This window comes from Pipistrellus hanaki, assembly GCF_964339955.1.
Source record: "Pipistrellus hanaki genome assembly, chromosome: 1".
NCBI lineage: Eukaryota > Metazoa > Chordata > Mammalia > Chiroptera > Vespertilionidae > Pipistrellus > Pipistrellus hanaki.
In genome coordinates this window covers 131,111,692-131,136,479 of record NC_140503.1, presented here as the reverse complement: position 1 = coordinate 131,136,479, position 24,788 = coordinate 131,111,692, and the positions used below count along the sequence as shown (strand labels likewise).

The window sequence follows — 24,788 nt, the reverse complement described above, 5'->3', positions numbered from 1 at the left end:
CTACTAGTAAATATTCGGAGAGGTGAGGTATATCTGCAGGTACCTGGTACATAACCTGGCTCTTGATGGTTGTGTGATTGTGACTTGGGCAAGTCACTCTCTCAGCTTCTCATTGGTAAATGTTTGATAGCAATATCTGCTAAACCTATGTCACAGGTGTGTTGGGAGAAGAAAATAGGTATGTGGAAGTGCCAGGTACTACATAAAATAACATAGTGATAAAATGATTTTTAAAATGGAAAGAAAAGTTGAACTTCTGTGCTTTGTTAATTTGCCAATGTTCAATTATTATCAGAATGTCCATTTTATTTCTCTATATTTTACTAGTGCCCCAGTGCACAGATTCATGCACACTGACAGAAAATTAATTAGGAGGAGGCCGGCAGGGTGGGACTGGGTGAGATGGGCCCTGGAGCCAACCTCCCAGGGTCCCTCCCCGGCCAGCCAGCTGCACCTGGGGTGGTGCCATAGCTTGAAGGGCATCTGCAGAGTGGTGCCCTTTGAGATCCCTCTGGCAGGTGGGGTCCCTCAGCCTGGCCTGTGAGGATCAGGCCGAAAACTGCTCTCTGACATCCCCCGAGGGGTCCCGGAGTGCGAGATGGTGGTTCTGTGGTGATGTACTCTAAAATCAGGCTCCCTCCTCTCTGGTTCTGGGGTCGTCACTCAAGAACCACCACTGTCAAGTCACCACAACTTGGCAGCTCCTGCATTGAGCATCTGCCCTTTGCTGGTCATTGTGCATCATTCAGGGGTCCTCAAACTTTTTAAAGTGGGGGCCAGATCACGGTCCCTCAGAGAGCTGGAGGACTGGACTATATGAACTACTAATTCCTACTGTAACACCTCGGCTGCGCTCACTGCCCAAAAAACCTGGCGGGCCGGATCAGACTCCTCTGCGGGCCGCATGTGGCCCGCGGGCCGTAGTTTGAAGACCCCTGGGTCAGATGGTTGGACAGATGCTTAGCCTTTTTTATATATATGTATATGTATATATATATGTGTGTGTGTGTGTGTGTGTGTGTGTGTGTGTGTGTATGTGTGTGTATATCTATATATCTATATATATAGATATATATATAGATATATAGATACAGATATAGATAATAGCCAAGGGTTATTTATTAGAGAAAGAATAAAGTTAGGCAGAAAAATGTGAGAGTTCCCACTTCATGTTAGCTAAACTAATTTTCCTAAGTATGTTTGAAATTTAAAATATTGCAGAATTGTTAGTAATAGATCTACTGTAGGTCAAATACATCATATTTTATTATGTGGAAAAAATCACTATGTATTATTTTGTAGTCAAACTCAAGAAGGATTGCTTCCAGAAGTCAGGAAAACAATCTCTAATGATCTGTGTGTATGGTACCATAAATAGTTGAATAGTTTTTAAGAAAGTTAAAAAGATTTTTTTCAAATCAACCAACTACTGTAATCCAAACAACCATGGACTGAAAAGCAAAGCCATTAAAGGTCACATTCTGAGCCCAAAGAATTGAGGTCATAGTTTCTACAAAACTGTAGGCTGTATATCAGTTTCTTTGGCTATACTCTATGAAAGCCTGATTTGCTTACATTATAAAATATTTGGAATTATTTTCTGCCACCATCCAGGCTTGATACTAAAATAGCCTTGATACTAAGAAACATGTCCTAATCTTATTAAAGCAGAAAATAGAAGGATAGTAGATATTACAGAAAGTAATGGGCAGCCATAACCTTAAATACTTGTAAAAATGGCTCATGATAAAGAAAATCAGTGAAGGACTCCTCAGGCCTTGCTATCCTCTTAAAATTTTAAGTGCCATAGTTTCTCATGCTCTTAGAAAAATGAATGCTTGGTGTGTTTTGTTGTTGTTTGTTTGTTTGTTTTTGTGTTTTTTGGTATCTAATATTTGGGTAGACTACATAAAATAGTATGTAGTCTTGATAATTACAAAAATATTATTCAGTTTAAGATTACAGATTTTTCTTAAAACTGCCAGAGAATAGTGCAGTTAATAGAGTTTATACTCTGTAACTAGAGTCCTTTTAAGCTATGAGTTTTTAACACTTTCCAGTGCACAAGGAGCTTGATTACAAGTTTATGGGCTTTTGAGTGAAATAAGCCAATCAATGAAAGAGAAACACCACATGACCTCACTCATTTGTGGATGATAAAGAACATTATAAACTGATGAACCAAGAGACAGATATAGAGACAGTAAAGCAACAGGCAGACTGTCAAATTACAGTGGGGAGGGGAGGAAGATCTGGGGGAGATAACAGATCAACCGAAGGACCTGTGTACATGCATATAAGTACAACCAATGGACATAAAACTCTGGGGAGGGAGGGTATGTATGGGAGGGAGGAAGGGGGGCAAAAAAAAATCAATAAAATATATTAAAAAAAATTTTTGTTAAAAAAAAAATTAGAAAAAAATAATAAAATTAGGCTGGAAAAGCACTTAAGAATATGCTATAAGAAACCTGAACAGAAAAGGATGCTCATCTAAAAAAAAATAACAACAAAAAAAAAACAAACAAGTTTATGGGCTTTATAATTAAACATAAATTTTGTAACCTTATTACAAACATATTTCCAGTTAAGTTATGGGTGATTTGCATCCAAATTACAGATAAAATGGCTGGCTTTGTTTACCTGTGTTTTTCAATAGGACTTTGTTCAGACAGTGATGAAAATGAGAAACAGCTTACTTTTTCATGCTTGTGTTTCTCCTTTTCTTTTTCTCTCTTCTCTCTTTCTCTTTTCTCTTTTTCCCTTTCCTTCTCCTTCTTCTCCTTTTCCTTCTCTTTCTCTTTCTTTTTCTTCTTCTCCTTTTTGTCCCTTTTCCTTTCTTTCTCCTTAGGCCTCTCTTTTTCTTCAAACAATTTTTCAGGAAGCATGGGTGACAAAGAGGGCAGCATGGCTGGGATCCTCACGGCCCCAGTGGGGCTGAACAAGGGCAGAGCCATGTCCTTGGGCGGCAGTACCAGGGGGGCTGGTGCCACTTTCACTTTCTCCTCACGACCTTTATCTTTAACTTTGTCTTTGTCTCGCTTATCTTTATCTCTTTTGCTCTTTTCTCTATCTTTCTTCTTATCTTTATGCTTCTCTCTCTCCTTTCTGACAAGTCCATCTTTCAATCTCACTTTGGAATCAACCTCTTCAAATTCTCTTATTTTAAATTTATAGGGATCTAACTCTTCATCTTTCAGGAATTCCTTCCATGGATACTTGGCTTCCTTATTAACCTCCTTTTCTTTAACTTTATCCTTCTCTTTACTCTTGTCCTTGCTTTTGTCTCTTTCCCGTTCTCTATCTCTCTGCTTCTCTTTCTTTTTCATTTTCGTCCTTAGTTCCTTTTTCAACTTCTTTTTGATGTCCACTGAGGAAGGCAATTTGTTTTTCTCTTCATACAGCTTGTGCAGAGGTTCGGGTGTGGGAGGAGAGACTGAAGGAGAGGAGAGGTAAGAAAAGCTGGGGGGCACATTGGAAGCTGTTCCCATTTTTGCTTTCCGTACAACCTCATCGATGGAGGCGTCCATTGTCCAGGAATTATCAGAACTTGATGTTCCACCTGAAAGAGGCAGAGGAGTGGATCCTAACTTAGTGAAATTGTTCAAGGAAGTGGATGCTTTTGGAGTTGTACATTCTGAACTTGAAATTCGCTTAGGGCTGGTAAAAATGTCTCCTTCTGATTCTGATCCAGAAGAAAACTCAAAAGGATCTGGCTCTCGTTCAGCACAAGCTCGTGCAATCACAGCATCAATAGAGTCATCAATCGTTTTGTCGATCACAAAAGCTTTTCTTGGCAGATTCTCATTGGTCAGCTTCCCAGCCTCAGGGGGTGTTTGTATTTGTTTTACCTGAAGGGTCTCTTTACTAATTTTTTCACTTATTATAGCTGAAGGAGTCCTATTTGGTGTTTCAGGTCTGATTGGCGCTTGGGGAATATTAGTTATAATCTTGGGACTCTTGGGGCTTTTAGGGCTCTTAGAACGTCCAGGAGATTTCTTTTCTTTGGGTACAGTTTTTGGTGACCGAATAGGACTTCCGACCATTGCTGGTGACTGAGTCATTTTAGGTGATTTAGTCTTCTGTCCTGGAGAACTAGTTTTAGTCTTTGTTTTGGGTGTAAATGACTTTGCTTCTAAAGGTTTTGTGGTTGGCATTTGTGATTTTGCAACAGGAGCTAACATTGGTGGCTCTGGTGATGGAGGTGTGAGGTCTGTGCTGTCCTGTACATGGACTGGAGAAAGCATCGGTGGGATCTTTTGGGTATTGATTGAGCTGAGCGGTTCTCGAGCTTCCAATAACACTACATCCAGGGTGTCTCCTTTAGTGCTTATTAGTCGTGGTCGCTTCATGGCAGGCATTTCTTCAACTTCAGGGCTATCTAATGGTCTCTTGCCCAAGAAATTCTCATCATTAATAATTTCCTCCTCCTCAAGTTCATCGTCTTCTTCCAAGGGAACTTGCATAGCTTCTGCTGATGTCCCCCCATCAGTGGGCACCTGCTCTTCTTCTTCTTCTGGTAAAGGAAGAGAAAAAAAGTGTTACTGAAATATTAACAAAAAAACAAACCTGTAACAAATAAAAGTAATGATTTCTAGGTAAATGTAAACATGATTTGAAGAAATTTTTTTGACTCTTTTAGAAAGTAAAGCGATTACGTTTTCAAGGATCTTCCAAACTTCCATGCCGTCATTCTTTGAAGAGTGGAAATTAGTGATAGCAGAGGCAAACAGTTGTTTTCCTTTCAAGTGGCTTGGCCCTACTTTCGGAATCTGGAGTTTGCTAAGTATTTCCTATTTGTCATCGGCTCCCTTTTATTAATTCTTTTCCTAACCTGAGTAAATGCTGTTTCTCTTGTTTCCTCTTCCTCTCGTGTATATGTACACGTACACATACACATGCACACAAAAACAAACATATATTAACACTTCTAAAAAATCCAGATACTAGCCGAAACCGGTTTGGCTCAATTGATAGAGCGTCGGCCTGCGGACTGAAAGGTCCCGGGTTCGATTCCGGTCAAGGGCATGTCCCTTGACTGCAGGCAGATCCCCCGGTAGGGGGTGTGCAAGAGGCAGCTGGTCGATGTTTCTCTCTCATCGACATTTCTAGCTCTCTATCCCTCCTCCTTCCTCTCTGTAAAAAATCAATAAACTATATATTTAAAAAAAATCCAGATACTGGTTATTATATGACTACTATCCTCATAAATGATAAAAATGCATATTTTTTAGGACTTTTATAACGAAGTTTAATTCTTGGATTTTGGAAATGCACTCCTCCAACTTGGACAGAATTCATATACTACTTATGTCTTCTAGTTTGCTTGCTTAATGCTAGCCACCATGAGAGGCAAGTGGTACAGTGAAATACATATTGGCTGTGGTATCAGAAAAATGGTGTATTAGCTGGTGGTCTGACACTATAGAGCAACAGGCCTTCAGCAATCTCTTAACCTCTTTGAACCCGTTTCCTGACCTTTCAAAAGGGGCTAATGTTACTTGCCTTGACTACTTGACTGGGCTGCTGTAAGATCGGATTATTTCTTTCTATACCTATTAACTAAGCATATACCACAATAATAAAGGCTGAAAGAACTACTGGAATAAGTAAAAAATAAATCATAACCTAAGAGAGCTTGTAGTTTAGCAGGGAGACAAAGTGTATGAAGTACATAGAAAGTGAGTAGTACCATAAGACAATGAAGTGCTACAGTAGTTCAAAGGAGAAATGTCAAAGGTCTGGGGAAGACTCAATTAATTAATTAAGCAGCGTTTCGGATTTCTGGCTATTGGGAATGATGAAGTACAGAACAGATGACAAAGAGATGGAAGCGAACATAGGAAGTGTGTGGAAATAATTTGTCTGGGAAGTAGGGTGCAAGATGGAAAATAATAGAAAGTAAGTTTACTGAGGTTGCATCTAGGTCCCAGAAGTTTTGAATTCTGGGAAAGTGAACATAATCTTTATCCTACTGGTAGTTTGGACTTAATGAAGATTTTTAGATAAGGGAGAAAAATAACAGGGTACTTGTTCACAAAATTATTTTTGGCAGGAACATACGGTATATGATGAATAGGAAGTAACAGATAGTAATAGAGAAGTGACAAGTTACGGATTACTGAAATGATGTAGGTAAGTGACAATAAGGGTCTGATATAAAATAGTAGTAATGAATAGGAAGCAGTAGAGGCAGATGTTATTTTGAATGTGGAATGAATAGAATCTGATAAATGATTAGGTGTAAGAGTGTAGGAAGAATTCAAACACAATTTCAAGGTTTGAGCCCTGGTGAGTGAGAAATGCAGTCCTTAATAGAAACAGGGAAGGAAGAAGGAGGAAGGTTTCAATAAGTAGCATAGCAGACCTTCAGAATATGTTAGAGTGCACCTTTTTCTTCTCACTCTGGAGCCTAATCTGGACCAAGATCTCCCTGGTCGATGCCCTGGAAGAGCAAAGGAAACTGCTCTAAGAGAAGCAGTCCCTTGAAAGGGAACTCCTGGAACTACTAGTGAGACAGTGCTAGGTCTACCAGATGGAATGTCTGTGCTATAGGCAGGACAACTTGAAAATCTGAGTTTTCTACACAGTGTATTATTTTACTAGTGTAAGATTCTTTCAAATTGAAACTGGCAAGATGACCACCAGATGGGCATTAGAACAGAAGAAAAGGTATGTAGGCAGGGCTAGGAAAAACTACTCCTTTCCTGCAAATACTTGAGAAAACAGATTGGTTCACTTTAGAAAAAAGAATGGTGGTTGTTCTCATAAGAGAAAAAAGAAAGTTAAAACAAAAACATAAAGCTTGATTCAAAGTGGGTCTCTATCAGCAGGAGTTGTTATTCTGTTTCTGTTATTTTTATTGTTTATTTTCTTTTTGTTGTTGTTGTTTATTTCAAGTCCTTGCTGCTAACTTATATGCATCTATATGCTTTACATGGTTAGAAGGATATAAATAAATTATAAAGCTAACCTATTACAATTGCTGATTTTAGGAATACTTAACATGTAAATGTTTCTTATTTTGATTAGTTTAATTAACAATTACTTTTATGTTTAAAGATTTTATAAGAAAGCTTCAATTGTAGCATCAAAATTCCTCAGGATGAAAAAGTAATTGTGCTGGAAGAGAAAGCCTTAAACTTTAATAAGAACAGGAAAGGTGTGAAATTTCCAACAAATTTCTGAATTAGAAATCATCTGATACATACCAGACAGTATAAGCAATGTACATGGAAGGCATACAGCATAACAATGAATGAATACCTGTGATGTTGCCACCTAACTTTGTAAATAGAACAGAAGCAATGTCATTGGAACTCTTTTGTTTCTGATTCATCCTTTGCTCTCTCCATTCTCACCCACAAATAACTACTGACCTGATTTTTATACTCATCATTCCCTTGTTCCTTTACATATTTGTATCTAGTTTGCTTCTTTTTGTACTCTTTATAAGTGGTATCACACTACAATGTTCTTTAGCTTTTTTTCACTCAACATATGTTTCTAAGATTCACCCATGTTGACGCAGGTAGCTGTAGTTATTCATTTTCACTGTTGTAAGATTGTACTTTCCTTTCTAACTCATTCTCTTGATAAGAAAGTTTTCCACTTGAGTGAATATATTTTAATTTTTAAAATACCACAAAATTCAACCAAATGAATACAACTCTGCTCAAAATCAGACTTAATTGGTGATTATACAAATGTCTTTCTGGCTTTTCATTACATGAATAATTTTAATCCAATGTTCTAAGTTTGGAATAAGATAAATATATGATGGCTATTGAATGATTTATCCTTTATGGTCACCCAAACCCCAACTTGAAGGTTATCTTCAGTTTGATAACAATTTACTATTCTTTTTAACTAGGATAGTAAAGCATTCTGTGTGAATATGAATTATAATAAGCATTTACCAATAATCTGTAAAGTACCCTAAAAGTATTTCAACATGCTCCTATACTCATTCATAAAGTTTTATTATAAAATAGCACAAAATTTGGTTAACAGAAGTTTAATATTACAAGATATTTGATCTTGATACATTATTACATAAAGGTGGCTTGGTTGGTTGGTGTGCCAGGGTTGTAGTTTAATCCCCAGTCAGGGAACATATAAGAATCAACCAATGAATGCACAAATAAGTGGAACAACAAACCAATATCTCTCTCTCAAATCAGAAAAAAAAAAGAAAAAAGGGAAGAAAATATGAGTTGGAGGTCAATGGGAAAAATAGTAACAACAACAACAACAAGAAATCCAAAGGGGACATCTGTAATACTTTCAATAATAAAGACAAATTTTAAAAAATTACCAAAAAAAAAGAAAAGAAAATATGAGTCATATGCTCTTTCTAATTTAATACAAATATAGATATCAGAATAAAAGCTGTATTTCAAAGTCAGAAATGTGACATTCTTGCCAAAACCAGTTTGGCTCAGTGGATAAAGTGTCGGCCTGTGGAGTGAAAGGTCCTGGGTTCGATTCCGGTCAAGGGCATGTACCTTGGTTGCGGGCACATCCTCAGTGGGAGGGTGTGCAAGAGGCAGCTGATCGATGATTCTCTCTCATCCATGTTTCTAACTCTCTGTCCTTATCCCTCTCTCTAAAAAAATCAATAAAATATATTTTTTTTTAAAAAAGAAAGAAATGTGACATTATTATATGAGTATTTTAAAGGTGTTTATTTCCATAGAACTAACTCATTTTCTACTATTTCAATATTTGGAAACTGGAAGGAAAAGACTCCTCTGTATTTATGCCATAAACAAATATTGGGGGGAAAACAAGTTCAAGGAAAACTATTAGTTGTGAGATTTTAAACAAGTGTCTCAAATTCTTAGTGCTTTACTTCATTGATCTGGATGACTAGCACATTAGCATCATTTACCTTGAAAGTACAGTGAAAACTGATTATTAGAGTTCAAAAATATTTTAAATACAATGTTTAAAGTATTCAAACTATTAAATAACTAGAAGCCTGGTGCATGAAATTCATGCATGGGGGAGAGGGGTGTCCCTCAGCCTAGCCTGCACCTTCTCCACTCTGGGACCACAATCAGGGATCAGGCCTAAAGCAGCAGTCGGACATACCTCTCACAATCTGGCACTGCTGGTTCTCAACCACTTGCCTGTCTGCCTGCCTGATTGCCTCTAATTGCTTCTGCCTACCAGCCTAATCACCCACTAACCACTCCCCTGTTAGTCTGATCAACATCTAGTTGTTCTCCTGCCAGCCTAATCAACGTCTAACTGTTCCCCTGCCAGCCCAATCACCCCTAACTACCCTCCTCTGCAGGCCTGGTTGCCCCCAACCGTCCTCCCTTGCCAGCCCAGTCATCTCTAACTGCCCTCCCCTGCCGGCCCAATTGCCGCCAACTGCCCTCCCCTACTGGCCATTTTGTGGTGGCCATCTTGTGACCACATGGGGCAGGCACCTTGTATAATGGTGTGACAGTCAATTTGAATATTACCTCTTTATTATATAGGATACTGGTCAATAATAGATATATACATTGTAAAATAAACATAACCTTGAAATCCTTTTTGAGAAGATTAAAAAACAAAACAAACAAAAATATCCTCTCCTAACTCAAATCTCTTGCAAACCAAATAAAAGAGTGCAAGTCCAGAATTAACATCTGCAGGTGGAGAGGCTATCACCTTAGCCATCTGCCCTAATATATCTCCCTGCGATGAGCAATCTGGAGCTGCCTGGAGACTTTGTAGGATAACAGACATTGTAGTAAGGGTAGCTGGATAAGGGTTAATGCTCATGCTGCTAAAGGTATAGTAAGAAATTATTTATAAAAAGTGTTTCCTTTTCTGCTTGTGTTAATATTTAGCCAAAGTTGACAATGATAGGACTATTGACATTCTATTTGCTATAAGTGATTATTAGCACTGTCATTCACCGCACCCCCCCAAAAAATATCATAAATGATTACATTTCTTTACTTCTAGGAGGAAAAGAAGACTCTATCACCACCAACAAAGACATACTAAGGACCTTAAAGCAGTGTAGGAACCCCTACTGTTAAAAAAAAAAAAAAAAAAAAAAAGGTTAATTTCCTGCTTCCTGGTAGAGGTTCATGTCTACTATCAACAAACTTACTTGTCATATAAATTAACTAAAATATGACTGTTATAATTCAATCAAAGGAAAATACTGCTGCATTAAGAAGTAACTTCATTCTTTCTTTAAAGGAGAAACTTCATTTTGCCAAATGATTTGCATATATAGTACACTTTCTCATTTGTCAAATAGGGGGAAATATGTGCAATAACACAAATGACTCGGCACAAACTTAGCAGCACAGCTGAAGAGACTTAAAACAGGTATTTCATTGGTAGAATAACTTAAGAAAGAGAGGGAAGACAGATATGACTTCTAAAGTAAATAATCCATGATTCCAAGTCAATATTTGATTATAAAATTATTTGTTAACTTTTTAATTTCACATAATTTCAAGCATATAGAAAAAGGTGTCAGAATACAAGAACTCATGAACACCCTACACCAAGGTTCACCAAATTAACATTTTCAGTTAGTTAATTCTTTTTAAATTACATACAAGAAATAAATTGGATCCATATTAATGTACATCTTTTAAAAACTTCATAGATATTGATGGCAGGGGGAGACACTATGAAGCCCATTCTAATTTTCCTTCATTAATGACACAGATAAATATTCACACAGCTATATCCCAGAGGAGTAATGAGAAAAAACATGCTTCTTCACCAAACTTCCTGAACAAAAACAAAACAAGGCAATAAATAAGGTCTGAATACACCAAAAGGATTTTTTAGGGGTTGCTTTTAAGCTACTGTAAATGTTGACTTAGAACAAAATATCTTTTTAACTAGAATAGTAAGTGCCTTTAAAGAAACACGGTAATCTAAAACGCTCATGGATATTAGGGGAAAAAAGTAATTGCTTGCATATGGCATGAAAGTTTTTTATCTCATTTAACTGCACAGATGAGTGCAACTTTAAAATTCAGAGGCATGATCTTAAATTAAGCAGGAAATATACTTGTGTTTTTAAACCTTAAATATTGAGACAATAAAATGCTACCTGCATATATTTCATTCAAAATTAATTGTATTTAAAATAAGATTTCTGATTTTTTAAAAATACATGTGCAGAAATTAATTTCTAGCAAATGATGACAAATTTGCCCATTTTCCTGTTAGTTTATGCATCCCACTGTTTTTATAACAGAGTCCTCTTTTATTAACAAGTATGAAAGGATTCATTTAAAAAATATATTTTGTACTCAGCTGGTGTGGCTCAGTGGCTCAGGAGGTCATAGTTCAATTTAGGGCACAGCCTGGGCTGTGGGCTCAATCCCCAGTGGGGTGTATGCAGGAGGCAGCCAACCAATGTCTCTCACTCATTGGTGTTTCTATATCCCTCCCTTTCTCTCTAAAATCAATTTTTAAAAATATATATAGCCAAAACCGGTTTGGCTCAGTGGACTGAAAGGTCCCAGGTTATAATATATATATATACTGGGAATGTGCCCATAACCAAAGTACATGCCCTTGACTGGAATCGAACCTGGGACTCTGCAGTCTGCAGGCCGACGCTCTATCCACTGAGACAAACTGATTAGGGCTCTAAAATCAATTTAAAAAAATATATATTTTATTGATGTTTTACACAGAGGAAGGGAGAGGGATACAGAGCTGGAAACATCAATGAGAGAGAAACATCGATCAGCTGCCTCCTGCACACCCCCTACTGGGGATGTGCCCGCAACCAACGTACATGCCCTTGACCGGAATCGAACCTGGGACCCTTGAGTCCGCAGGCCGACGCTCTATCCACTGAGCCAAACCGGTTAGGGCTAAAATCAATTTTAAAAAAACATTAAAATATATATATTTTTCAGAAACACCATTCCACTTGTCTGGATTATTAAGTATAGTTACTATAACCAATTCTTTGAAGCAATTAAATACTACTAATGCTCATTCATTCACTCCTTATTCATTCACTCGTCCACCCGTCCATCTGTCAGTCCATCCACCCATCCATCCACCCACCTACCCACTGTCTTCTGAATACCACTGTGGCAAGCACTATGTTATATTCTAGGAAAATAAAGTCAAATGAGATATGATTTACTATCCTTAAGAATTAACCACATGTTGTGGCTATCAGTTTAAATGCTGTGGCAGGAATAGGTACAAGGTACATATGTGGCTATATCCAGGGTCATGTAAGACAGAAATCACAATGTCAACTAGAAAGGGAGATGGACTGACACTACATTTAAGTTCTGCTACCAGTTCCATGATGTAATCTAGCACAACCCGCTCCTCTCCCAGACTTAAGTTTTCTCATCTGTAACATGTAAGTATTAACATCTAAGAGCTGAAGATCTTCACTATTAGGGCCATCTCTACATGCAGTTAACCATGCATGTGGAATGTCCCAAAGGGATGATGGAGCTATTTCTGCTCCTCAATATCTCACTGACCTCATGCAACAACGTTTGGCATTCTCACCACTTGATTTATGTCTTGGATAAAGACAGATCTTTAAAAGTCTGCCACCAACATATATTTAAGGCCATAAACCTAAAAAGTGAATGATACTTTCCTACTTTTTGAGGAAGGAAACTATAAGAAAATGAAACTTAATTTGAAGGAATGCTAAGGATTAAAAGGGTTTGGAACGTAGGGTACTGCCAGGAGGGTAACACTCAGGTGGGAAGTTACTGTGAGGAGGGAAGGTCTAGGGCAGTTGGAAGATAGGCAGACACTGTATGCCTGGAAAAGACAGGAATGAGAACAATATAAAAACAATCTTAATCCATTTCAACATTTAATCTTTGGGTTCCAAATGAGGCTAAAATCTTAAAAGTCCCAGCTACGTTCCCTCATAAAATATATTTTAAATCATCCTGTCTATAATGTAATAGTAATTAGACCCTTAAAACACAATTCAATGCGCAAAAGTGAGTAGGTATTTTTTAAACAAACCCATTTACTTAAAAAAAAAAATTACTAGCAAAGACACGACAATTGGGCAATGACAATCCATACAGTACAAGAAATCAATAACACAAATTAATAGCAGAATGAAGATGTGTTATAATACTTCTACACAAACTGACCTGTAAAAAAGCACTACGTCACTAACATTCTGCACAATAAGAAACTAAAATGCTATATAAGCAAGCCACCCTGCAATGACACCTAGTATTATAAATGGCCTAATCTATATGTTAATACTGTTGTATCACATAACTGCAGCAAGAGTAAGATAACAATATGACTTTGGGGTTTCTATGGCTACATCCTGGTCTAACATGCCTGAAAGGGCCGGCTGCTGACACCACACAAGCATTCTGAGTGCTTCTTTTTGGTTATTTATGATATGATTTATGATAACGACAACATCTCCTATTTTCTCTCCTCCTCAGATACAATAAATTGCTATCGTTAATCACCCTTCTCAGTTCAACAATGATTACAATAGCATAAAAGGGCCAGGCTATGGTAATACTGTGGATTTTTAAAAAAAGAAATAAATACAAGAAGGTCTCGTCAGACAATGTCAATATCTCTAATATTTTCATCATCTTCCTTTAAGTCTTTCAGGATAAATTCGATTACAACTAAGATTCCACATCCAGGATGTAAGCCCTTTGTGAAAACCGAATTCAAAATCAAGTACACATACTCACAAATCACTATTACCATGATTTTCTTAAACTTACTACAACTGTAAGACTTTGCATAGGACATGGTTTCTTTTTCTAAGAGACAATGGAAGTTGTGTCTTTCCTATAGTTGTGAAAATAATCTTATTGCTTTTGTTTCTTTTTGTTCCCAGAATAAGACAAATCAGGCAAATTAGCCATTCATTTATCAGAAGGCAAAATAATAAGAGGGGGAAAAAAATAAAAACTTTGTAATCACACAGACAAGTGTGATCTGCCTTTACTGGCTATGCAGATGCTTAATCTTTCTGAACTTCAATTTCCCTTTATGCCAATTTGGGTTAATAGATAGTACTGTTTCTTTGGTTTCTGAATAACAGTAAGGCAAACTATGTAAAGAATTCAGCAAAGTGCTTAATGATGAGTTAGACTGTACAAAAATAAGAAAAATTCTTTCCCTTCCTGCACCTATGCCCTTTCTATGGGCTGCTCTTAGAGGTGAGCCAACTTGCACTTAGGTGACCCTGTACGTGAGGGCTCAGTGTTGGTGAATGTGACCGTAAGCAGATGCTTGAAAACCACTTGCATCCTGGGGCTTGCCCTCTTGCTGCTTTGGAGCAACTTGCAACTACCCTCGCATGAATGAGCCAAGCAAACCTGCTGGATGATGAGAAGTGTATGGCTTAGAGCCCCAGCCAAATCATCAGACATGAGTGAGGCCACTGATCAGCAGTTGATCATAAATGTATAACCAAACCCATCCACATACAGCAAAAGAATTGCACAGCTGAGCCAGCCTAAAATGCCAACTCACAGAATTGTGAGCTAATAGTTGCTGTTTTAAGCCACTAAATTTTTAGATGGCTTGCTACACAGCAACATATTAACGATCCATTCACACCATATACATGTACAGTGGGATTCATGTTATTTGTGATGGTTATGTCCTTATAAAATTATCACAAAACTAAATTAGTGAAAACGGAACCATTGCTTCTAAGGGAAAGATTCCTACGAGGCTTTGATCAAACATTTTTGTTAGCAGATCAATACATAACATATTTTATGTGTGTTTCTGTTTTAAAGACATCTCATCTAATATACACTGTTTATTAATTAGCATAGAACTCATGACCAATAGCACTATATCATGTCAGAATGAAGCTTATCTAACACTCATTTTCTCTGTACAGCACCTCTCAGCCTTCCTACACTTAGAAACATTAGTCAGCACTTAAGAATTGTGGTTGGGGATCATCTTAAACAGCACAATCTTCAACAAAAAGCAAAAAACATGAAAAATGTGGCACTAAATAGACCTTGAAAATGACACTTGTTTACAATATGAGAATTGAAATAACAAGGCAGAGGGCCACTTTATTCGAACTCAGAGCAAACATGTATGTTGGGGGTACCTCTAATTTTTTGCCACTCTGAATAACTGTGAAGGTGATTTTGAAGTTACACAGACATTTTAGCAAGTAGGCAAAATTGTAAACACGGAATCCATGCATAATGAGGATCAACTGTATATAATTAATTATATGGCTATAACTTCATTAACATCAAATACTTTTATGGAGAACTGATTTAAAATAAAAGATTTTGCTTGAAAGTAATCCTAGGCCTCCGAAGGCATTTAATGAAAAGATTAAATGTGCCTTATGAACTTTAACACTGTGACCATCCATATCTGGCAAGACATTCTTCTAAACCCAAACTGGGAGATATTTTAGTTTAAATTCAAAGAACTAGCTATGTGCAGAACACTGGTCAAGCCACATGATCATTCTTTGAGTTTCTGGAATACATCAAGTTTTTCCTTCCTTAGGGTATTTATACAGATTCTGTTCCTCTCTGCTGGGAACACCTCACGATTCCCATGCTTGTCTCTCTCTCACCCTGTAAGTCTTAAGCTTAATTATTGTCTTCTCAAAGAAGTATTATCTTGTCATTCTCTCCCTCCAAAATAAAGTGTTTAATGGTTAATATATTTCTTATCTGTATCCCCAACTAAGCTTCACAAAGAGAGGAACCACTTTTGCCTTTAGCTGCTAAGCAATCATCAACAGGATAATAATATATATTTTACTATCAGAAAAATAATAATAATTTCATCATATTTTATTGATTCTAATGGTGTTAAAATGTGCAACTCTGAAACGGATGTGTTTTATAATCAAAGGCATCCTTGTCTTTATTACTTGAGTAAGTGTCAGTGATGTAGCAGTTATGGCCTGCATATGGGTGAACTTGTCATTCTTGGTAGAATGACTGGACATTGCAACTCCTCAATGTTTCAATCAACAAACCATTAAAAAAAATCTAAAGAAGTAATATTTATTCTGTGCAGTTACAAGAAAACATTTTGTCTAATAAGAAAGAATCAATTCATAGTCTATTCACATTGTGTGGTTTTGTTTTTTTCTTAGCGGTACATAAAATAATGGTGCTTCTTATGATTGATGGTGTGTCAGGATCAATGAAATATGTCAGTTGTCTAAATTATTATTAAATGCTTACTATGGTCCTTTTATCTAATACTGAGAAATTGTTTTAGTTATTAAAATAACATTACATTGGACATCCTTAAAGTCAAGGGTCCAGAAGGGGACAACTTTGTTGTTGCCCCATGTTGTCCATTTTCTTTCCCTTCTTGTGCCCACTTATATAAGACATCCCATTCACCAATTAGCTCTTGTATACAATCCTTTCTAGTACACTAACTTGCCTCATGACCTCTGGGTTTTGGATTAGTATTTAGAAGCACACACTTTATCCCAAACCATACTTTACTATTAAGGCAGCATTTCTTTTCAACGGAAACAGTGATGGACTAGAAGATGACCTTGGTTTATAGAACCAGCCCTTTACCATTAATTTGTATTGATGAGCACAAGATTCTTTATCTGTATACACACAAAATAATGTTGACCCTACTTATTTCATAGGACTATCACAGGTGTAATAAGTAAACACACAATGTAAAATCATTTTGAAAACTGTTCAAATAATAGAAGTCAATGTCAGTAGTAGTAACAGCAGCACATGCGCCTTTTATTGCCATCATTCTCTTAGCATCTATCAAGAGCCAGCCCCTGTAGCTTTTCCCACACATTCTCTGTTTTTCTTTCTCCCAACTAAGCATGTTTAGTCCCAGAGGTTTTAGCAAAAACAATTAAAAATAAAAGTTCAGTATATTTATACAATGGCTGTTAAAAAGCAAGATTAGAAAGAAGACCAATAAGGACTCATATGTAACATCTTAATCAATAAAAAAAGAAAAAAAAAGACCAAATTTGGTGTGACTCTAGTTTGAAATGGTAAGAGAAACATTAATTCAGTGCCAAATTATAAATTTGATAGGAAGAAAGAAAAATCAGTATTTAAATTTTTTTATTTTTATGTATCTCTCCTTGTTTCATGCTATAAATTCCAAACATCCTCATATTTACTAGTAGCAGATAAAAATCTGCTGTTGGCCTCTTAAAATTTGATAACTCAAAACACAAACAAAAACTCCTAAGAAACCATCCATATACAAGCCACAAAGAAATTCACAATGGTATAAAAATTACTGGAAAAATGCTAGGAAGAGGGAGGGAAAGCGGAAAGCAGGGCGGTGGTGGCAGGAGGGAAACTGCGGGGTGGCTGTGGGAGGGAATCCCGCCTCGGGGGCGGGGGGCTTCACTCCCTTCTCTGCTTTGCTCAGGCCTCAGGAAGCCCTATTCTTGCAGGAATCTTCCTGCAACGGGCCTCTAGTATCACAATAACTATGTATGGTGTAAGATGGGTACTAGACTTATGTGGATGATCATTTAGTAAGTTAAATAATGTCAAATCACTGGGTAATACACCTGAAACATGTAATATTATATGTCAACTGTAATTAAAAAAATTAAAAATCAATTAGAAGAAGTAGGAAGGTAGGAGTGACACCTTCTTAGAGTGAAGAAACTATCTGAAGCTGATTAATTATGCAGAGATCTGAATAATTAGGATAGCTGGTCAGAGACAAACTAGGAGAACAGTATTATCCACTCATGGAACAGCATGTGAAACAGCCACATAATATAATGAGTTTACATGTTTAGGGCACTGAAAGGATTCCAGTGTGGCAAGAGCAGAGTAAGTGAGGGGAAGATAAAACAAGATAAACTGGATAGGTAAACAGGGCTTCATGGGTCATGGTCAGGAGTTAAGATATCATTTAAAGGTTAATGGGAAGTCACTGAATGTTTTAAAAGCGTTTGATATGCTTTATAAAAAGATTACCCCAGCAGCTCTGTAAAGTGGTGATCTGAGTGAACAGCTTAAGTCTAGTGGTGAAGACAAAAACTGGAGGAGAGTACGGATAAAAATGTACACAAAATAAAGACATACGAAGACAGCCCCCCCCCCTCTCTCACACACACATACACACACACACTCACCCAACCAATATTTATTATGACCTATGTACAACAGGCAACACAGATTTAAGTAAACAATAGACAAGGCTTCTTTTCTCATGGACTTTAAATGCTGGGAGGGCACATAGGCAATAAATAATACAAAAGATAATTCATAGTGATGAAGTGCCAGGAAGATCATAAAACAGGATGTCACATTTGGGAAGGGAAAGAGGTATTTTAGATAGAACAGTCACTGAGGAAGTGATGTTTCAGCTGAGAACAGATTCATGAGAAAACTATTGCCAGAGGATAATCTTTTGAATAAGTATTTCAGGGGAAAGAGAACAAGACCAAGGTCCTGCTGTAGGAACAGCCTTGTACAGTTGGTGAGTGGAGGAAAAGCTGGTTAAGAGAAAATGGTGAGAAGCATGCATGTGAGGGAGCCGGCCTTATCTTCAATGCTGTGCCCAATGATTAGAGTGTGTCTGAGCACTCACTCAATGGGAAACCACTAGTGAGTTTTAAGCAGGGAAGCTTGTTATAAGAAAGGGAAAGATTGAAGAAGGTAGATAAGAAAGCTAAGGAAAGGTCTCAAAATGCTCACTGTGCATATAAAGAAGATAAACTATTAAATAAAAGAAGTTGTTTATTCCACTAAGGAGAAGAAGAAAAAAATAACAGTAGCCCAGTTGGTGTGGCTCAGTGGTTGACCCATAAACACGGGATATTTTGTCTCATTCCCAGTCAGGACACAAGCTCGGGTTACGGGCTTGATCCCCAGTAGGGGGAGTGCAGGAGGCAGCCAATGGATGAGTCTCTCTTATCATTGATTTTTTTTTCCTTTCTTTCTCTCTCTCTCCCTTTCTCTCTCTGAAATCAATTAAAATATTTTTTAAGTAATACGAAGCTTAAAACGGCTGTCCAGATTTTAAGACAATCATACCCGATAGAAATTAAATTATTATAATATGCTATAATTTTTTTTATTATAATAAATAAAAATTTAAAAATTACTATGCATACATGATCAACATTATTATCAACTTTTACACATTGAAGCAAACAAGCCAGACAAAGGCCACTGTACTTAGGAAAGCAGACTGAGCAAGGCTGTTAATCGTTGAGATATCATGTTCTATTTTGCACTTTTACTACCATAAAAATAAAAATAAAGTAAAAAAAAATTACAAGTACATTTAAGTTGTTTGATGCTATATTTTCATACTGCACATACTCCTAGATACAGAGTAATATGTGCTCTTAACCAACTTTTATTCTATTGCAAGACTGTCCCAGTGCTCTAAATGACCTTGACAAAATTCTGGAAAAAAATATCCAAAGACCTGGGGCTCTAAAGCTATTTTAGAATTAGTTCTGAATAATTGTCCTACAATATGAGTTTCTTGATTAATTGCTTAAGATAAGGTCTCCTTTTCCTTGCTGGCCTCCAGTGGCTCCCTCTAGTTCCCATAATCACTTTTGTCTCATTCTTCTAAACCCTGAAAGGCTAAGGAAAAAAAAAAAAAATCAGAGATATACCAATTCCATTACTTGAGGATTAGCTAAAAGATAACCCTTTGTATTCCATTACTGACCATTATTTAAGTAATTATTCAATAACTATCCTACATTTGAAAGATGCACTAATTGTTTTCCATGGCTCACTCCTTCGTGTCAGACAAGTTATGAATGTTAGTTATTTAACACTGCAAATTAATACTTGGGCCACATGAGAAACATGACTAGTAATTTTTTACTAATTTCACTTCCCTTTGATTTTTCTACATAAAAATTAAAGCTGAAACATGAATAGTCTGTTGAAGGTCTTACTAACCAGAAAATTAGGACTCTGTTTTTTTTTTTTTGTTTTTTTTTTAACCAGATTTATGTCTTGCAAGAGTCAAATATGTGCATAATTTAGAAAGAAAATTGGCAGGAGATGGCTGTTCCATCTAATTTCAGCAAAATTAGTATTCAGCCACCTAAATTTTTGGCAGTATTCCAATATGTTTATCCAAAGCATTAAGTAGACAAAAAAAAATAAAAGAAAATTGATAATCATTCTTAAATAAGTTAGTCTCTCTCTCTCTCTCTCTCTCTCTCTCTCTCTCTCTCTCTCACACACACACACACACACACACACACACAAACACACACACACACACACACACCACTTAAAAAATGAAATCATGGTTTGTATTCTCCCCCTAATATGAATTGCAGATAAAACAGAAAACTCACCCCATTTTCAAAGTACCAAGAATCTTATAATATTAAGTTGATTTAAAAATGGTTTACAAAGGAGTAATTTTTATTTATTACACCAATTCTTTTTTTTAATGTTTTTATTGATTTTTTTTAAGAGGGAGGGAGAGGGATAGAAATATAGAAATATTGATGAGAGAGAAACATAATCAATAGGCTGCCTCCTGCACATACCCTACTGGGGATTGAGCCTGCACCACGGGAATGTGCCCTGAGCGGGAATCTAACTAGTGACCTATTTGTTAATGGATCAATGCTCAACCACTGAGCTACACCGGCCGGGCCCGTACACCAATTCTTGACTATCTCCTTTAATAGTTGGAAATGATTGAGACAATTATTCCAAATTCATTAGTAATTGCTTTGGAATGCATCCTAGCAGAAAGCTGAAAATCCACATAACTAATTTTTGCTTACCTTTAGTTCCTCCTAGAACTCTCACTGGCACAGAAGAAAAAAACCCAAGAGGCTTAAATTGTGCATTTAATATTTACTCATCACCTACATCTGTAAGCCTTGAGCTCAGAGAAAACTGAGAAGTAGTTCTTCTTCAAGGCCATATTAACTTTGTGTCTGGTAGTGTCTCAGTTTGGTGGCTCTCATACACTCCTAGAATGGAAATGGCAGTAACAGTGAAGAATGGTATCGGGTTTGGAAGCCATGTGAAAAAGAACAGCAAAAGAGTGAGTGTTTGCTGTGCACCTGCTATGTGCTGGGCATCAAGTGCTAAAAACTGAAATAAGTAAAAGACCCTCAAAATGCCCACAAGAAAAGTACAAACCCAGAAACGATAAATTTAGGCTATTATTACCATTCTGTACAAGGGCTTCCCTCTCTTGCCTATTTCATCATCATTCAAGATGCAGCTTAATAAAGAGAAGACTGAGTGGAAATATTTGCAAAAGATATATCTAATAAAGGACTGTTAACCAAAATATATAGAGAACTCTTAAAAATCAACAATAAGAAAACAACCTGATTAAAAAATGGGTCAAAGGCCTGAACAAACCTCACCAAAGAGGATACACAGATGACAAATAAGTATATGAAAAGATGCTCAATATTACATGTAATCAGGAAAATTTAAATTAAAATGTGAGACTACACACCTATTAAAATGGCCAAAATTTAAAACAATGAAAAATGGGGAGCAACAGGCACTCTCATTCATTGTTGGTAGAAATGAAAAATGGTATAGCCAGTTTGGAACAGTTTGGTGGTTTCTTATAAAACTAAACATACTCTGTCCATACTCTCTATCATTCATACTCCCTGGCATTTACTTAAAGGAGTTGGAAACTCATGTCTACACAAAAACCTGAACATATAAGCAGCTTTATTCATAATTGCCAATGCTTGGAGGCAACCAAGATGTCCTTTAGTGGTGAATAGGTAAATAAACTGTAGTACATGCAGGTAATAAAATAGTAAATACACTAGAGACCCAATGCACAAAATTCATGCACTGGCAGGGTCCCTAGCGGCTGCTGGCCATTGGCCTGTGCCTCCCTCCCTTCCCCCGGCCAGTCCCACCCTCTGGTTGAACTCCCAGACAACTCTGAGTCCAGGGGGTAATTTACATACTATGTTTTTATTATATAGGATAGTATTGCTAAGTGAAAAAGTCAGTCTGAAAAGACTACATACTATATAATTCCAAACACAACATCTTGGAGAAGGCAAAGCTATGGAGACAACTAAATAGATCAGGGGGGAGAAGGATGAAGAAGTGGAACACAGAGAATTTTTAGAGCAGTGGAGCTACTCTGTATGATACTATAAGGGTAGATACATGTCATTACACATTTGTTAAAATCTATAGAATGTACAACACTAAGTGTGAGCCCTAATGTAAACTATGGACTTTAGCTGATAATGATGCATCAGTGTAGGTTCAAAAATTGTAACAAACATACCACTCTAGTGGGAATGTTGATAATGGGGGAGGCTGGGGCGTCAGGGATGTGTGCATATGGCAGTCTTAGCACTTTCTGCTCAATTTTGCTGTGAATCTAAAGTTGCTCTAAAAAGTAGTCTATTGAAAAAAAAATGCAATTCAAGACCTACAACTTCTGTTAAGCTTGCCACCAAATTCTCTACTTTAACTGAAAAATAACCGATGTTTGATCCTTAATCATATACTCCTTTACACTGTTGTCCTGGCTGGGTAGTGTAGTTGGTTATAGCACTGTCCCCATATTCCAAATTGAGGGTTTGATCCCAGGTCAAGGCACATACAAGAATCAACAAATGAATGCATAAATAAGTAGAACAACAAATTGATGTTTCTCTTTCTCTCTCCAAAAAATCCTATATAATAAAAGGGTAATATGCAAATCAACCAAATGGTGGAACCACCAGTCACTATGATGCACACTGACCACCAGGGGGCACACACTCATGCAGGAGCTGCCTTGGTGGTCAGTATGCTTCCACAGGGGGAGCGCCGCTCAGCTAGAAGTCCTGAGCTGGGCTTACGGCTGGTGAGCACAGTGGCGGTGATGGGAGCCTCTTCCACCTCCACGGCAGCACTAATGATGTCTAACTGACTGACGGCTTAGGCCGGCTCCAAGAACAGTGCCTACCTCGTGGTAGGGACTCAATGTCTATTTTAAAAAACAATGAATGTACTACTGAGATTTGTGGTTTAATACCAACTATTACTTCTGAAAAAATTACCATAGTGCTTTTTAATATTAAAAAGTAGGAGATGGAGACTCTTATATAAGGAGTGAATAACTACTATATTCCTTTGAATAAGATGCCATAATTATAAAACACACTTATTTAATGTACCATTAAGGAAAAAACCTGACAATGAAATTATGAGAATGCATTTTTATCACTTAGAAACTTTATTTCAGACTAACTGAACAAGCTGTTCTAGACTTAGATGTTAATATATCATCCAAACATTAAAAAGAAGTTAAATAAATTTGTTAAAACACTTTACTTTTAGTGTCTAATTCTTCTGAATTATTTTTCAACCCTGAGTTGTAAAAATCCATGCTTTAACACATAATATCAATCTTTATGCATTCAGTGTTACATACAGCAGTCTGTGTTCAGTGAGCACCTCTGACACTTATTCTGCAAGTTTAGTGCATATGTGCAGGCAGTGACAACTATGTCAGGACAGTTGCCAGGCAGTGACCATAGAGGCGTCTGGATTTCAAAAATGCGAAATATGAAAAAATGAGCATCTTATTATAGAATCTAGAAAACATGTTTTTTTTTCTAATATATAATAGTAAAGAAATATGCTTGATGTTTTTCATAATTTTATATGTAGTTTGTATTATATGTTCATTTTATGTATGATCCTTTTCTTTACCCCTCCTCCCCATTGAGAATTAGAACAGAAAGGATCATCTCTACAGACTTATAACAGATCACTGATGTATGTGTGTGTACACGTGTATGTGTGTACACGCATGTATGTGCGTGTGTGTTGTGCTCACGCCTTTGTGAGAATGCCCAGGAAGTTTTTACTATCACTTTATCCCTGTGAATAGTGTCCTATTTTTCTTTCTATTTGGATTTAGGGAGGCAGGGGAGGAGGGAAGAGGACAAGATAAAGAAGGAGAGAAAGGGGACCCACACAGAAATTCCCCTTGTAGATGTTATCACTACTGGCAAAGTTACTTTCAGTAATAGATCTGCTCTCCAACGGCACTAGTGAGGTTTCATCAAAAGCTGCACCACAGCTTACAATGCAGCACTTGGCTCTACACTGGGTATTTCCATACCTTAGGTGAGTTCCATAAAGCCGTGGCATGAAAAACTTTATGATGTGAGCATAAGTGATGAGATAAACTCTTTCCATTGTGTATCCTGATCTGGAATTTATTTCACGTAACCTCTTGTATTTTTCAGTGAACTGACATTTTAAAAAGCAAAATGCCATAGAGTTTGTGTTCTTAGAGTAAATGTATGTTTTAAGTAATAGTATTTTAGTAACAGGAAATACACAACAGATGAAGGAAACACTGAAGAGAATATACCTACTCATTTCAGAGTAACCAGCTATTTGGGGCTTACTCTCTGAGACCTCCCATCGCAAATTTTTAGAGAAAGGCTGTCAAACTCAAACTATAAGGAGTTAAGCAGAACTGGGTTTCCTTCTAATCTTGTTCACTTAGTATTATGTATAACAAACCAATGCTGGTTAAACATTTATATTTTAGGCTAAGAATTAGGTTAACATAATTAATGGTCTCTACATTTGGGATTACTTTACATTAGAGAATATAGCGATGTTTTAGTTTTATTGGTGATTCTAGTTGCTCATTTATATTCTAGTTCCATAAATTATCAATCAGTGTCTATCTGTCTTAACTTTTGGATATTTGCTGCAGGAAACATTTCACCATTAGTTCTGGGGTTTGTATTATCCAATGATATACTGACTAACTGAGATGCCATTCTCTCTTCTGGACTGAATGCA

At 36.9% G+C, this 24,788-nt stretch overlaps 1 protein-coding gene across 1 annotated transcript in view; it reads right to left on the bottom strand.

Annotated features, from left to right (window-relative positions):
* Positions 1-24,788, bottom strand: part of TAF3 (TATA-box binding protein associated factor 3) — a 169,677-nt gene that overhangs the window by 41,135 nt on the left and 103,754 nt on the right. The window contains exon 3 of the mRNA XM_084869257.1: positions 2,700-4,516. Within this exon, the coding sequence (XP_084725383.1) occupies positions 2,700-4,516 (1,817 nt within the window). The remainder of the gene's footprint in view (positions 1-2,699; positions 4,517-24,788) is intronic.